At 50.7% G+C, this 13,377-nt stretch overlaps 1 protein-coding gene across 8 annotated transcripts in view; it reads right to left on the bottom strand.

Moving 5' to 3' along the window:
- The window catches only part of ANK1 (ankyrin 1), a 2,823,483-nt gene that overhangs the window by 1,506,314 nt on the left and 1,303,792 nt on the right, over window positions 1-13,377 (bottom strand). For all 8 annotated transcript variants that reach the window (XM_069617665.1, XM_069617670.1, XM_069617666.1 and 5 more), the window contains 2 exons: window positions 5,975-6,073; window positions 5,487-5,579 (listed from right to left, as the gene is read on the bottom strand). In XM_069617665.1, coding sequence (XP_069473766.1) covers window positions 5,487-5,579; window positions 5,975-6,073 — 192 coding nt within the window. The remainder of the gene's footprint in view (window positions 1-5,486; window positions 5,580-5,974; window positions 6,074-13,377) is intronic.

Below are 13,377 nucleotides of genomic sequence, written 5' to 3'. Positions count from 1 at the left end.
TCCGACTTGCCTCGTCCCCTGTAGGCTTTCTGTGACGATGAACGGGCCGCTTGACGATAGGTGGAAAATCCGCCGCCGGAACCTTTGGAGGCACCCTGCTTGCCTCCGCCGCTCCGAAAGGGCGGCCGTCGTTGCTGAAGAACACTGAGAGCCTGGGCCGTCTCTGTGTCCGTCTTGATGGCTTGTAGGGAATCGTCCACTGTTTTCCCAAACAGGTTGCTCCCGTCGAACGGCATGTCCAAGACTCTGGTCTGCACGTCCTGACAGAAGTCAGTTGCCTTGAGCCATCCACGCCGTCTTAGGCACACGCCGTTGCCCAACTGGCGAAATCCAATGTCAGCGATGTCCGTCGCTATCGTAATGGCGTGGTCCGATGCCACTTCTCCTTCCTGCAAGATCTCTAGGGCCTCCGCCCTCTTGTCGTCTGGTAAGAAGTCCAGCAGGGGGGCGATTTTGTACCACAACTCCCTGTCGTAGCGGGCTACGATAGCCAAGGCGTTGGCAGCCTTAATCGTCGTCGCTGCCGATGAGATGACTCTGCGTCCCATCGTGTCCAATTTCTTTCCCTCGCCGTCCGGCGGGGAGGTTGACGTAGAGGCTGAGGCCCCCCCGCTTTCTTCCTGGCCGCCGCGGAGACGACCGAGTCCGGCGTCGGCTGTGCCCGAAGGCACAAGGGGACCGCGTCCGGGACCCGGTACTTCTTCTCGTACCGATCCCTTCTCGCAGGCGTTGTGGATGGGTTCTTGAGGAGGGCGAGACCCTCATCCCAGATATCGTCCAGTAGAGGTACAGCGAGGACCGTCTTCCTCTTGGTCTCGCGCCGTTGATAAAGGAAACCTTCCTTCTTCTTCTCTTCCGGGCAGAGCTGGAAAAGCTTGGATGCCCTGGCGATCATGGCATGAAACGATCCAATCTCGTCGGGCGGGGAAGCCCGGGGAGGAGGTGACGACGGAAGATCCTCGTCGTAAACCTCGTCGTCTGTACCCGTCGCGGCTGTGTCAGTCCCCGTATCATCCCCACGGGTCGTGGACGGGGAGGAGGGCTGAGCAGGGCGCGATGGTTGAAAAGGAGGTGGAGGATGAATCCTTCTTCTCTTAGGAGGAGGGCTCCCAGAAGGGCCTGGCTCCGGGTTGCCCGTCGGGAGAGGTTCCTCCGTTGGTGGTAACGGCAATCTCGTCCTTATCTCCGAGCATAAGGACTGTATAGCCAACAAAACGGCCGCCGAGTTGTCTTGCGGCACTGGTTGAGGGGATTCCGACGGGCGGTCAGGAGCCCCGTCGGCACCCTCGACGTTCTCGTCGTCTCCTACGTCGGGGTCCCTCCCGACGGGCTGGTCTTCTTCCACGCCAACGCTGTGGCTTAAGACTTCGATTAGCTCCTCCTCAGAGGTTGAGGCCGAATCCACGACGACCTCCTGCCCCCCTTTTTCTTCTCTGTCGGAGGTTTCACGGGGGTCCTGTCGATGGGCATGAAAGAGGACTCACTCCGCGGTGGCAGGGAGACTCTGGGCCCCGAGGTCGCCACCACTGGTGTAGCCTCCATAGGCTGAGCCAGGGCCGCCGCGACTGTCTCGATAGAGGCATTGGCCGGGTGGATCAAGGCTTTCACCACCTTAGGTGCGCTCACCGCCTTCACCTTGGGGGGAGGGTCACCGCCTCGCTCCCCCTCCGATGGGGCCTTCGAGCTCGACCGGGGTCTCTCCAGGAGCTTCGCCGGGTGCTCGGGCTTCCTCGTACCCGAGCCAGAGCGTTGGCTCGTGGTTGATGGCGCCGGGGAGGATGTGCCCTGCCTGGCGCCCGAAGAGCCCGACCGTTCGGCGCTCCCGTTGCCAGCGGACTTGCAGTGCTTGGCCTTCTGTTGGACCCCCGTCGCCGGGGCGCACTCAAAGGTCTTAGAAGACTGCTCGGACTTCTTCTTCTTCTTCTCGCCTGACGGGCTCTTCCCTTCCAGCCAGTTGGCGAGACGCAGATGGCGGTCCTTCATGGTCCGCTCCGACATATTGCCGCAAAACGCACAGTCCTTCTCCACGTGCGTCTTGTCCTCATGCAGTCAGTAGAGGCAAAGGGAGTGTTCGTCCTCCTTAAAGACATTCTGAAGCTGGCATCCAGGGCAGACCCTGAACAGCTTTCCGGGCGTCGAGCTTCTCTTCTCCTAGGCCATGATCGAGATGGGCCTGAGAAACTTCTGGAGTCCTCCAAAAGCGTGGCTCGATGAAATCTTCACCCTTGAGGGGCGTAGAAGAATCCAACACGGGTCCCCGTTGATAGGATAAAGAAACGGTGGAGCTTGAGGCTCTTTTGACCGAAAAAGAGAACATTTTCCTAAGAAAAAGCGCGAAAAAGCACTAAAGCTCGAGAGCAATAGCACGAGGATCCCAACACTTGAACGTGCGGTAAAAATCTGAAGATGGCTGCCAGAGGCGGGGCTTAGGGAGATGGCAGTCATTGGCTGTGGTCAGTATGACACAGAGATCAGTGATTGGTTACTACTACGAAAGACAGATCAGAAACGAAACTGATACTGATTTTTCTTTACGACGGGGAATATTCATGAGCATGTGAATCCATGCCAGACCCCATGCTGGAGAATGTTGGTTATTATTGCTCCACGGTGTACCCTGCCCCTGGGAATAGTTAGATCCTCTCTGGGAATTTTGGCCGCGTGGGCGACGAAAATTGCCATTCCCTCTCTGATTAGGGGGTTTATTGGTTAGTTGGCCTAGGGATTTGAGTGTTTCATACTCGTCCTTGCCATTTTTCAGCGCGTCCTCGACCGCCTTACCAAATAACAGATCCGGCTCCACCGGTTTATCTAACAATGATGCTTGGGTTTCAGCTTTGAAACCAGACTGCCGTAACCAAGCGTGTCTCTTGATAACAGTTCCTTCTGCTATCATTCTGCCGGCGTTATCTGCGGCATCAAAGGTTGCTTTTAAAATGCAACCAGACACGGCTCTTCCCTCTGCCGAAACTCGTGCCAACTGGCTCTTTAAGGGTTCTGGGGCGTATCTATGAGTGCCGCAACCTCTTCCCACTGATGGCAGTTGTAGCTGGCCAACAGGGTGGTGGAGTTGGCAATCCTTGCCTGGTAGGGGGAAGTGGAGACTACTTTCCTGCCCAAACCATACAGTTTCTTCCTCTCCTTGTCGGGAGGAGCTTTCGGACGATGACAAGGGTGTTCAGCCCTCTTACGGGTGTTTGTAACAACCAGGGAGTCCGGCTTCAGATGCCCCCTTATATACAGTCGGTCTGATTGGGCTGCCCTGAAAAGTTTCTCAATCCTGGGGTTCACTGCCCTGGTGAGGTTAGGATATACGAGTGAAGGGTCTATTCTTCTCTGAATAGATTTCAGGATAGGGATGGCCTGAGCAACAGGCCTCCTTTCTCCCACTAACTCCTCGGCAAGTCCCTCTCCTCTTGAGCACCCTGGGTGTCAATGTGGAAATGTTCAGCTGCTCGAGACAGAACTTCATTCAGGAGAAGTTGGTTGTCGACAGGGGAGTCGGTAACCGGGGGTTCCTCTCTACCGGGGAATCTACTCTGTAGGTTTCCGGGTCGTCCTCATCCTCTTCTTGGTCCTCATCATCCCCATAGTAGCCCGTACCAGTTTGTTCTTCCAACATGCCCAAATCTGGATCCTCACAAAAGGATGTCTCTCCTTGATACTGAGAGTAGGGCTGTACATAGAAGGGGTCCGAAGACCGTGTTGGTGTTTCAAACCGGGGACTTTTTACTTGGAGGTATAGGATCCTTAGAGCCTGAGGGTGCTGACCTGTCGGGAGTAAAAGAGAGAAAGTGTTCAGGGTTTTTTGCGTAAAAATCTGCCAATGATGACATCCTTGACATGACCCTGTCTATGTCATCACTAGACCATTCTCTAGAACTGGGAATGACTCTTTCTGGAAGTTTCTCTGACTTATGCTGACTACACTTGGTGGTCTGAGCAGGGGTCTTTGTGATAGCAGAAGACTTGGACTTGTCTGTCTGTTTATGAGGAGTGGAGTGTTTTAAAGGTGTGGAAGTAGGCAGAGGCTGCTTCCTTTGTTGTTTTTCCCCCTCCCCGTGAGTGGAAGAGTGTTTTCCCTGTTTTTTAGCCCCTTCGGAGCCTTTCGACGTCTGGCGTCGAGGTTCGGGGTTAGTGTCCCTATCCTTCGAGCGTGGCGGTAGGGGCTGGGGAGCCGCCGTAACGCGGTCTGCGGGCGCCGACTCCTGGAGTGCGGTCTGGGGATGGAAGTCGGCTTCGTCCTCCGCCGATCGAACTTCCGTTACCTTGGGGAGCGAGGCACTCTTGGCAACAGTGGATGATTGCCTGGAGTCATGCGGCGATATTGATCGAGAACGCCCAGAGGACGCCGATTCGGACCGTTCTCTATGTGCCTCTTTCCGAGAACTCGACGTGCGCGTCGAGTCCCGGTTGGACTTCATGTGTTTTGTGGAAGTGCTTTGGGAAGCGCTTGTGTCGCCGGGGGTCTTCCCCACAGCCGCCCTGCCGGACGACCTTCCGAGGTCGGGGACTTGCGCTCGGCTGTCTTTCGACGCTATAATGCCCTCGCCGTCCGAAAGCACGGCGTCGCTGCCATCGCTGAAGGCACCCTCCGCTGCCATGGCCTCTTGACACTTGGCGTGGTGGGCCCAACGCTTGATCGAACGGTCCTTAAGTGTTTTGGGTTTAAACCTACTACACACTCTGCAGTTCGCCTCGGGGTGGTCCCTCGGCAAGCAGAGATTGCACGTGGCATGCCTGTCGACCCAAGGGTACTTGCGGTTGCACTTGGGGCAGAATTGGAAAGGGGTACCCTCCATACGCACCTTGTGGCAGCGGGCTTGTAAGTGTAGGAATATATAAGAATGTACCTATATACCAAAAGAGTGTAGAGTATGTCCACCCCCCACTCTCCCTACTTGCAGGGCCGAGGCCAGAGGCCTTCCGAGGCCCGGGCCGAGGCCAGAGGCCTTCCGAGGCCCAAATCCGTCGTGCAGCTGTCGACGGTCGAATTCTTCTCCGGGCTGGCGTCGAGTGTGGAAGTTCGGTGACTGGACGTTGGGGTGGAGAAATGGGTAAATTTAACAATATTTAGCAAAAGTATGGCTAAGGCCAGGGAACTCAGCGAAATGCTTCCGACCAGTATGGTGGAAAAAAACAATCTGAGTGTCCTAGACGCGTGAGATATCATGGGTACAGTGGACGTCACACTAGGGATAGTATTACTGGCACGCCCTGTGTCGACGCCCTTTTTCGAGTTTCGAAAAACAAACTGTAGTACTCCGCAGCTTCCACTAGATGTCGGCCTATGCACAGCATGTGATCTAAGCCCTCATGAGTTTAATCCTTACTGCTCTGCTACTCTACCTTAATTGAGTTTGGCCAGACATCAGTGTCTTCTCCCTCTTCACTATAGTAGGATGGCCTACCAGAATCCACCCCCACGGTGATAACCAAAACCCCCAAACACAGTGACAAAATCACTAGGTCAAAGTACCACTCACCAAAACGTGGGTCTCCTCTGTGACAATTTTTAGCACATCTGTCACTGAAATGTAGCCGAGGCGTTTGGCAATTGCCAGAGGAGTGGTACCATTCTGTAAAGGGGAGAGAAAAAATGTTAGGTAGTAACAGAGAGAAAAAGAAAAGACTGAGCAGGAGAGAATAAATGGTGAAAGAGTATGGGTGCCATTAAGAGAATGGAAGAGAGGAAGAAGAACTATTTGGAATGGAAGATGTTGGATGCTGGTGAAAGGATGAGAGACAGAGAAGGGTTGCAAGGAAGGGCGGGTTGAATGCAGCAGGAGGCAGGGAGGTTAGGGGATTGAGAAAATAAGTCATACAGACAATACAGAGAAAGAATGTAGGGAAACAGGAAGATGAAAAATATGGGTAAAAAGAGAGGGGGTACATAGAGACTGTTCTCCACAGAGAGTAACAAGATCATTGAAGGTTATGGGCATTGTAAAAGAGCACAACTCCAGACACTCACCATGCTTATCTCATTAGGAGAGGCTCCATGCTTCAGCAGGAGGGTGACCACATCTGTGTGCCCTTGTTGTGCCGCCTGATGCAGAGGAGTATATCCCAACTGAGGACAGACAGGGCATCAGAGGGAAAAAACAAAAGCGTGTGAGATACAGGCAACTTGACCTTTAGGAAACGCGAACACCAAAGAAAAAGAGCTACATAGTCTGGAATAAAGACAAGGAGACCTTGAGAGGCAAGGAACAGAAACATATTAAGATAGAGAAGAAATATGTGTACATTTCAGAGAAAATCAGAGAAGGGAGAAATAGACCAAGAAAGGCGAACCACGTCTGAAGAAAGAAAATGGAACAATTGCAAGAGTGTGGTGAAAAATGAGAAAGGGAGGGGATCAGATAAAAAATGAACTAGACAGCTCTGTGATGTGGCATAGAGTAATAGGGCAGGGAATAGTTTCTTACCTGTAACTCCATTTCTCCAGCATTGGTATCATTCATGGATTCACATGCTTAGAATATTCCCCGTCGTCAGGCTGGGAATCCTCAGTAAATTATATAGACCTTTTCCATAGGAAAAATTTCGACACTTTTGTGTCCTATCTACATCGTTTTGGGCCGCGTATGCCTGCGCCACTAGGACGTAGAGGTATAAGTAGCCCCGCCCCCACGGCTCCCTCAGATTTTGACCCCCAAAGTAGTATGGGGGGACATCTGGTTTGCATGCCAGGGGAGGCCGGCGGGCACATGTGAATCCATGAAAGATACCAATGCTGGAGAAATGGAGTTACAGGTAAGAAACTATTCCCTTCTCCAGCATTGGATCTTTCATGGATTCACATTCTTAGAATAGATTGTACAGCAGTATCCCCCATAGTTGGAGGTGTGTATGCAAACCAATAACGCTATAACCATAAATGCATATTAGCCAGGGCTAAACTTCAAATCATAGTACATGAACAGCTAAAAAATAACACTTAAACGTTCATCAGCTGAAAGATATACCCCCTTTATTGGGGCCTACCCTATTGAAACAGGTGCTGTAGGACTGCACGACCCATCTGTGTATCCTCAGCATGTTGTTGTTCGAGGCAATAATGACGGGTAAACATATGTGGTACCGACCAGGAAGCCGCTTGACATATATCTCCCAGCGGAATCCCGGACCACAATGCCGCCAACGACGAAGTGGATCTCGTCAAATGGGCTTGTGACGTTTTTCCAGCGGTTTCCCCAATTTTGAGTGGCAAAAAGAAATGGTAGATGACGCCCATCGGGACAGTCCTTGTTTTGAGATTGCTTTACCTTTAGCCGAAGGGCCATAAGCCACAAATAGTTGTCTCGTGTCCCTGAGATTTTGAGTGCGATGAAGGTAAAATTTCAGAGCTCTTCTCACGTCCAACATGTGGAGAGTCCTCTCCGCAGCAGACGAAGGTGTTGGAAAAAACGTCGGTAGCACCATAGAAGAGTGCTTATGGAACACGGTAGGGACTTTAGGAATGAAATGAGGGTTAGTAGCCAACACGACTTTATTTTTGAAAAACCTCAAATATGGTGGATCAATGACTAACGCTTGTATTTCTGACAGACGTCGAGCTGAAGTAATAGCCACCAGAAAAGCCAGTTTCCACAATAAGAATTTCAATGACGCCGATGACATCGGCTCAAAAGGCGCCTTCATTAGTGCTGCTAGAACCAGGTTAAGACTCCAGATCGGAGAAAACTTCTTTGTTGGAGGAAAAGTTCGGAACAATCCTTTCATGAAATGTTTAATCAACCGTTCACTAAACAATGGGGTTGAATGTCTCTTCCGAGTAAATCTCGAAATGGCAGCCAGATGCACTTTTATCGATGAAAAAGACAAACCTTTTTGGGCCAGGAGTAGCAAGTATGGTAGAAGCTGCTCCAGTGTGATGTTAAGTGGACGTAAACCTGGCTGATCCCCGCACCATATACAGAATCTCTTCCATTTGTATGTATACGAAGCGTTCGTGGACGGCGCCCTTGCAGCTTGCAAAATACGACGACAGTCCGGTGGAATTGCTAACTACCAAACTCGGAGAAATCAGGAGCCAGGCAGTCAGACTGAGGCTGTCCGGGTCGTGGTGCCAAACCGCCCCTTTGTCCTGAGACAGAAGGTTTGGGATCCTCTGGAACCTCATGGGTTCCGCTGCTGAAAGATGGAGGAGATCGGAGAACCACACTTGTCTCGCCCAGTACAGGGCCACCAGGATCACCCGACATGGATATCTGTGGATCCATTGCAGCGTCCGACGTATGAGTGGAAACAGGGGGGGAACGCATACAAAAACTTGTCCGTTCACGGGAAGGAGAACGCTTCCCCCAGTGAGTCTTGCGGTGGCCACCTGCTTACGTATTGTGAGCACTTCCTGTTCTCTCTCGTCGCAAAGAGATCTAGGGCCGGACGACCCCACTTTTCGAAGACACGGTGTAGTTGTTGGTCGTTCAATTTCCATTCGTGTAGTCGATTCATCTCTCTGCTGAGAGAGTCTGCTTGCACATTTTTGACTCCAGGTAAGTGGAACGCCAATAGATATATCCTTTGGCGGAGGGCCCAATGCCAGATCTCCTGGGCTTCGGTCGACAGAGTCCTGGAGCGAGTACCCCCCTGTTTTCTCAGGTAAAACATCGTTGTCGTGTTGTCTGTCATTATCAGTACAACGGATCCCTTTATGCGTGGTGGAAAGGACTTCAAGGACCAACGCACTGCCCTTAACTCCAGCACGTTGATGTGAAGGCTGGACTCCTCCGATGACCACCGACCTTGAACTTGAAGGGAATCCAGATGAGCTCCCCATCCAGTCAGAGAAGCATCTGTCACCACTGTCATCTGGAACATAGGTTCCAGTAAGGGCATTCCTCTTGTTAGATTTTCGGAGATTCTCCACCACTGAAGTGCCTGCACGAGCTTGCTGTTGATGGTCAACTTGTCCAACCAACGACCTTGACTCTGTGCCCATCGATCCGACAAGAATTCCTGAATGGGCCTCATGAAGAGACGACAATTGTTGATCAAGGGTATACAGGACGCCATGGTCCCCAGCAGGGACATGTACCTTCTTACTGACACTCTGGTGTTGACTTTCCATTCCGATGCTTTGTGCCGCAGTTTCAGAACTCTTTCGACGGATGGTTTTACCAATCCTGACTGCGTCTGGAACTCCGCCCCCAGAAAAACCAAGGTCCTTGATAGCATCAAGGAGGACTTTTCGAAGTTTATTGCGAAGCCCAAACGCTGTAGGAGGGACATGGTGGCATTCAGACTGTCCCGTGCCCTTTCTGGAGATAATCCCCTTACTAAGCAATCGTCCAGATAGGGGTACACATGATGACCTTCCTTCCGTAACAAGGCTGCCACTGGAGCCAAACATTTTGTGAACGTCTTGGGAGACAATTTTAGTCCGAATGGGAGGACCTTGAACTGATAGTGGGTTCGTTCGACGACGAACCGCAGAAATCTTTTGTGTCGTCGACGCATCCGGATATGAAAGTATGCGTCTTGAAGGTCTAGCGACAACAAAAAATCCCCCGGTTGTATCGATCGGATAACCTCTTGGAGTGTAAGCATTTTGAATTTTAGATTCTTCAGCAGCTTGTTGAGAGCCCGTAGATCTAGAATGGGATTCCATTTTCCATTGGGTTTCTTGACCACGAAGTAACGGGAGTACACTCCCTTTCCTCTTTCTGCCACCGGGACCAGTTCTATAGCCCCTTTCTGCAGCATAAGCGTCACTTCCTGCACCAGTATCTGAAGATGGGATTGTGGCGAGAACACTGGCGGAATGTGTGGTGGCTTGTCCTTGAACTGTAGGGAGTGACCCAGATGTATCGTGTACAAAACCCATTGGTCCGTTGTTATGCGTTCCCACTCATCGACGCCACGAGACACTCTGCCCCCCAGGACGTCTTGAAACTTGTCATTGCTGGGTTTTTGCCTGTCGATCCTTTGCCGACGATGAGTAGGAGCCTCTCCTTCTTGAGGACTGATAATCTCTGCCTCTACGAGTAGCTTGAGCTGCTCGTCTGTAGCCTTGGGAAGAGTAGGAGGGTCTACTGAAACCTCGGTCTCTAGGTGATCCAAACCGGGAGTTTCCGGAAGCTCCTCTGAAAAGACGAAAGGAACGAAAATTTCTGCCACTCTGGAGGGCTCGGAGTGACCGAGCAGTGTCAGAATCTTCTTTCATGCCCTTCAAGGCTTCATCCACTTTCTCGCCAAACAGTTGTTCCCCTTCGCCCGGCCTGTCCAGCACCTTGTATTGTACCTCCGGTCTAAAAGTCGTGCACTTAAGCCAGGCTTGCCTTCTTAACACTACGCCTTTATTGATTTGTTTAAAACCGGCCTTCGCCAGGTCGACAGCGATATTTATGGAGTGATTGGAAGCCTCTTCCCCTTCACGTACTAGCAGCATAGCGGACTTACTGTGTTCCTCTGGCAGATGGTCCAAGATAGGAGCCAAACGATGCCACATCTCTCTATCATACCGCGCCATAATGGCCAGGGAGTTGGCTGTGCTTTCACTGTAGTCGCACCGACTGACAATACCTTCTTTCCAAACGCATCTTGTCTCCTGGCATCGTTGTCCGGCGGGGTCGTGCATTTGTGTTGCGACCTCGCTTTTCTGGCCGCAGCAGCAGAAACCACAGAATCTAGCGAAGGTTGAGACGTCAAGCATTTGGGGGTTGACTCCGGTGCCTTGAATTTCTTTTCTAACCGTCCTTTTATCGCCGGTTCTGAGAAAGGATGACGCATGGTCCTCAACCCCTCTTGCCAGAAATGGGCCAAAATGGGGATAGCAAACATCCGATTTTCTTCTCTTGCCCATATGATCGAAGAGAAAGCAATCTTTCTTTACTTCTTCCGGTGCTAGGCCAAATTCCGCACATGCTTTTCCCATCATCACATGGAAGGCCCCTATGTCATCCGGCGGTGATGGTTGTGCCGGGCTCTTTGGAGTTTCCATCTCTGCATCCGACTCCCATGTTGGGTCCCTTGAGGGGGATAGTGAGACGTCTAAAAGAGACCCTTCACGTTCAGGGAAGTCGAAGAAGAAGAACGCACAACCTAACAAAAATAGTAGATACTCGAGGTAATCCCACTACTTTGGAAGACGGTTGAAATCTGAGGGAGCCGCGGGGGCGGGGCTACTTATACCTCTACGTCCTAGTGGCGCAGGTGTACGCGCTTAAAGCGACATAGATAGGACACAAAAGTGTCAACATTTTTCCTATGGAAAAGGTCTATATAATTTACTGAGGATTCCCAGCCTGACGACGGTGAATATTCTAAGCATGTGAATCCATGAAAGATCCAATGCTGGAGAAATATAGTTTACATCTCTCTGTCACCAGTCACCTCTGCTGTGTGCAAAAGAATGACAGAGCAGTATCTCTTGGATGCTGAACAGCTGCTCTGTGAGACTCTGGAAACAGCCTGCACCTGCAGTAGACCAGATGTAGTATAATCTCAGCATGAAGAACCGCACTGCAGTGTGTCAGAGCGGGACAAAGCTGAACATCTTGACTGATGACATATTATGAACTTCTACACCACCATAAATCTTTGATGTCTGCTGCAGGAGACAGGCAACCCACTTTTAGAGACCACAGAATGACTCAGGGTGACAAACAAGGGTGCTGGTAAGCTTACCGGCACCATTGTTTTCTGGTCCGGCATTTCACAGGTCTGCCTGCCTGAGCCACCGTGCTCGACAGGTCGGACCCTGCCGGGCACAGTGGCCATGGTAGGCAGACCCATCACGGAAGCACCAGCACCGTTAACAACGGTGCTGGTGCTTCCGTGTGCCCATTCCCATAGATTCAGGTCTCTATGGGAATGTGGAACAACATTTTACCGGCGCCTGACTTTCCAGGAGCCAGGGTTGTAATCCCCCGGTGGCACCGGGAAATCAGGCGCGGTTAATATTTACGGGTCCGGATGCAAATGTCCTTTCAATCAAGCAGTTTTATTATCTCAATTGGAATGAGTTTTAGATTTAGTATACTTGAAGGAAGACACAAGGCCCATCAAGCTCAAATGTATTACAATTGCCATAGTATGGTCATTTATCTAGTTGTGATCAACAGTAAGGTAAACAAGTTAATTCTAAATGTATCTAATCTTATTCCAGAGGAAGACAGTGTTTAAATTTGAAAATCGGAAACACCTCTATGCTGAACTCACATTTCCATGTACTGAAGAAGCTTTCTCTAACTTTACCATTGCTCTCCATGGTCCCTTCTCCTCTCGCTACCCTCTTTCCACATTTACTCCTAAATCCTCACCTCCACAGCCCTGGATTACACCTCTCATTCTGACCCTGAAAACAACAATGCAGAAAAATCTTTGCACTTGGCAAAGATCAAGACACTCCTCAGATCTCCAACTCTACCTCACTGCTCTTCAAAACTACTCCTCTGCTCTTGACTCTGCCAAATATGACTTCTATCCCTCCCTCATTTCGTCTGAATCCTTCCAACCCAGGCACCTTCAAAAATCCCTCAACTCAATTCTCTCACCTCCTAAATGCTCCTCCAGTCCTTCTGCAAATGATATTGCCCTTTACTTTGCTTCTAAAATATCTACCATTTGGAGTACCCTCGCTACTTACTTTCTATCCCCTCCTCCTGCTCACTTTTCTCCACCACTCCTCCCCTACTAGTATGTCTTCCTTTGCCCCACCAACCCTGATGATATTTTAGCCTTATTCCTCATGGTTAACCCTTCCTGTGCCCCCACTCTCCCCGAACATTGTGAAGTTCATTGCTCCCAGTGTTGCTCCACATCTTACTTCCCTTTTCAAGTCCTCCCTTATTAATGCTACATTTCCCTCATCCTGTAGGTCAGCTACTGTCATCCCTCTCCTTAAAAAACCTGGGCTCGATCCTAACATTCCTGCAAACATTCCTCCTGTTTCTCTTCTACCACACTATTCCAAAATCCTATAGCGAGTAGTATTCAATCAAATCACTGAATTCCTTGATACTCACAATCTGGGACCCACTTCAATTTGGCTTACAACCTCTGCATTCTACCGAGACAGCGCTCCTCAATGTCAGCACCTACATTTCGTCTGCACATCATGTGAACCATTCATCTATTCTTATTCTTCTCAACCTCTCTGCTGCCTTTGATACTGTCGATCATTCTGAGCTTCTCTCAACCTTGTCTTTCCTTGGCATCAGACATAAAGCCCTTGTTTGGTTTGCTTCATACCTTGCCCCTAGACACCTTAAGTGCCCTAGAACAGCCTTACCCCCCCTTCAGACCTCTTTATGGTTGGAGTTCCCCAAAGGTCTATACTTAGTCCACTTAGTCCTGATCTCCTATTATGGCTTCTCCTATCAACTCTTCGCTGACGACACTCACATCTTCTTCTTTCCATCTGATGAG

Source organism: Ambystoma mexicanum, chromosome 10, assembly GCF_040938575.1.
Source record: "Ambystoma mexicanum isolate Mex_15411 chromosome 10, UKY_AmexF1_1, whole genome shotgun sequence".
NCBI classification, from domain to species: Eukaryota; Metazoa; Chordata; class Amphibia; order Caudata; family Ambystomatidae; genus Ambystoma; species Ambystoma mexicanum.
This window is presented reverse-complemented; position numbering and strand designations above follow the sequence as displayed.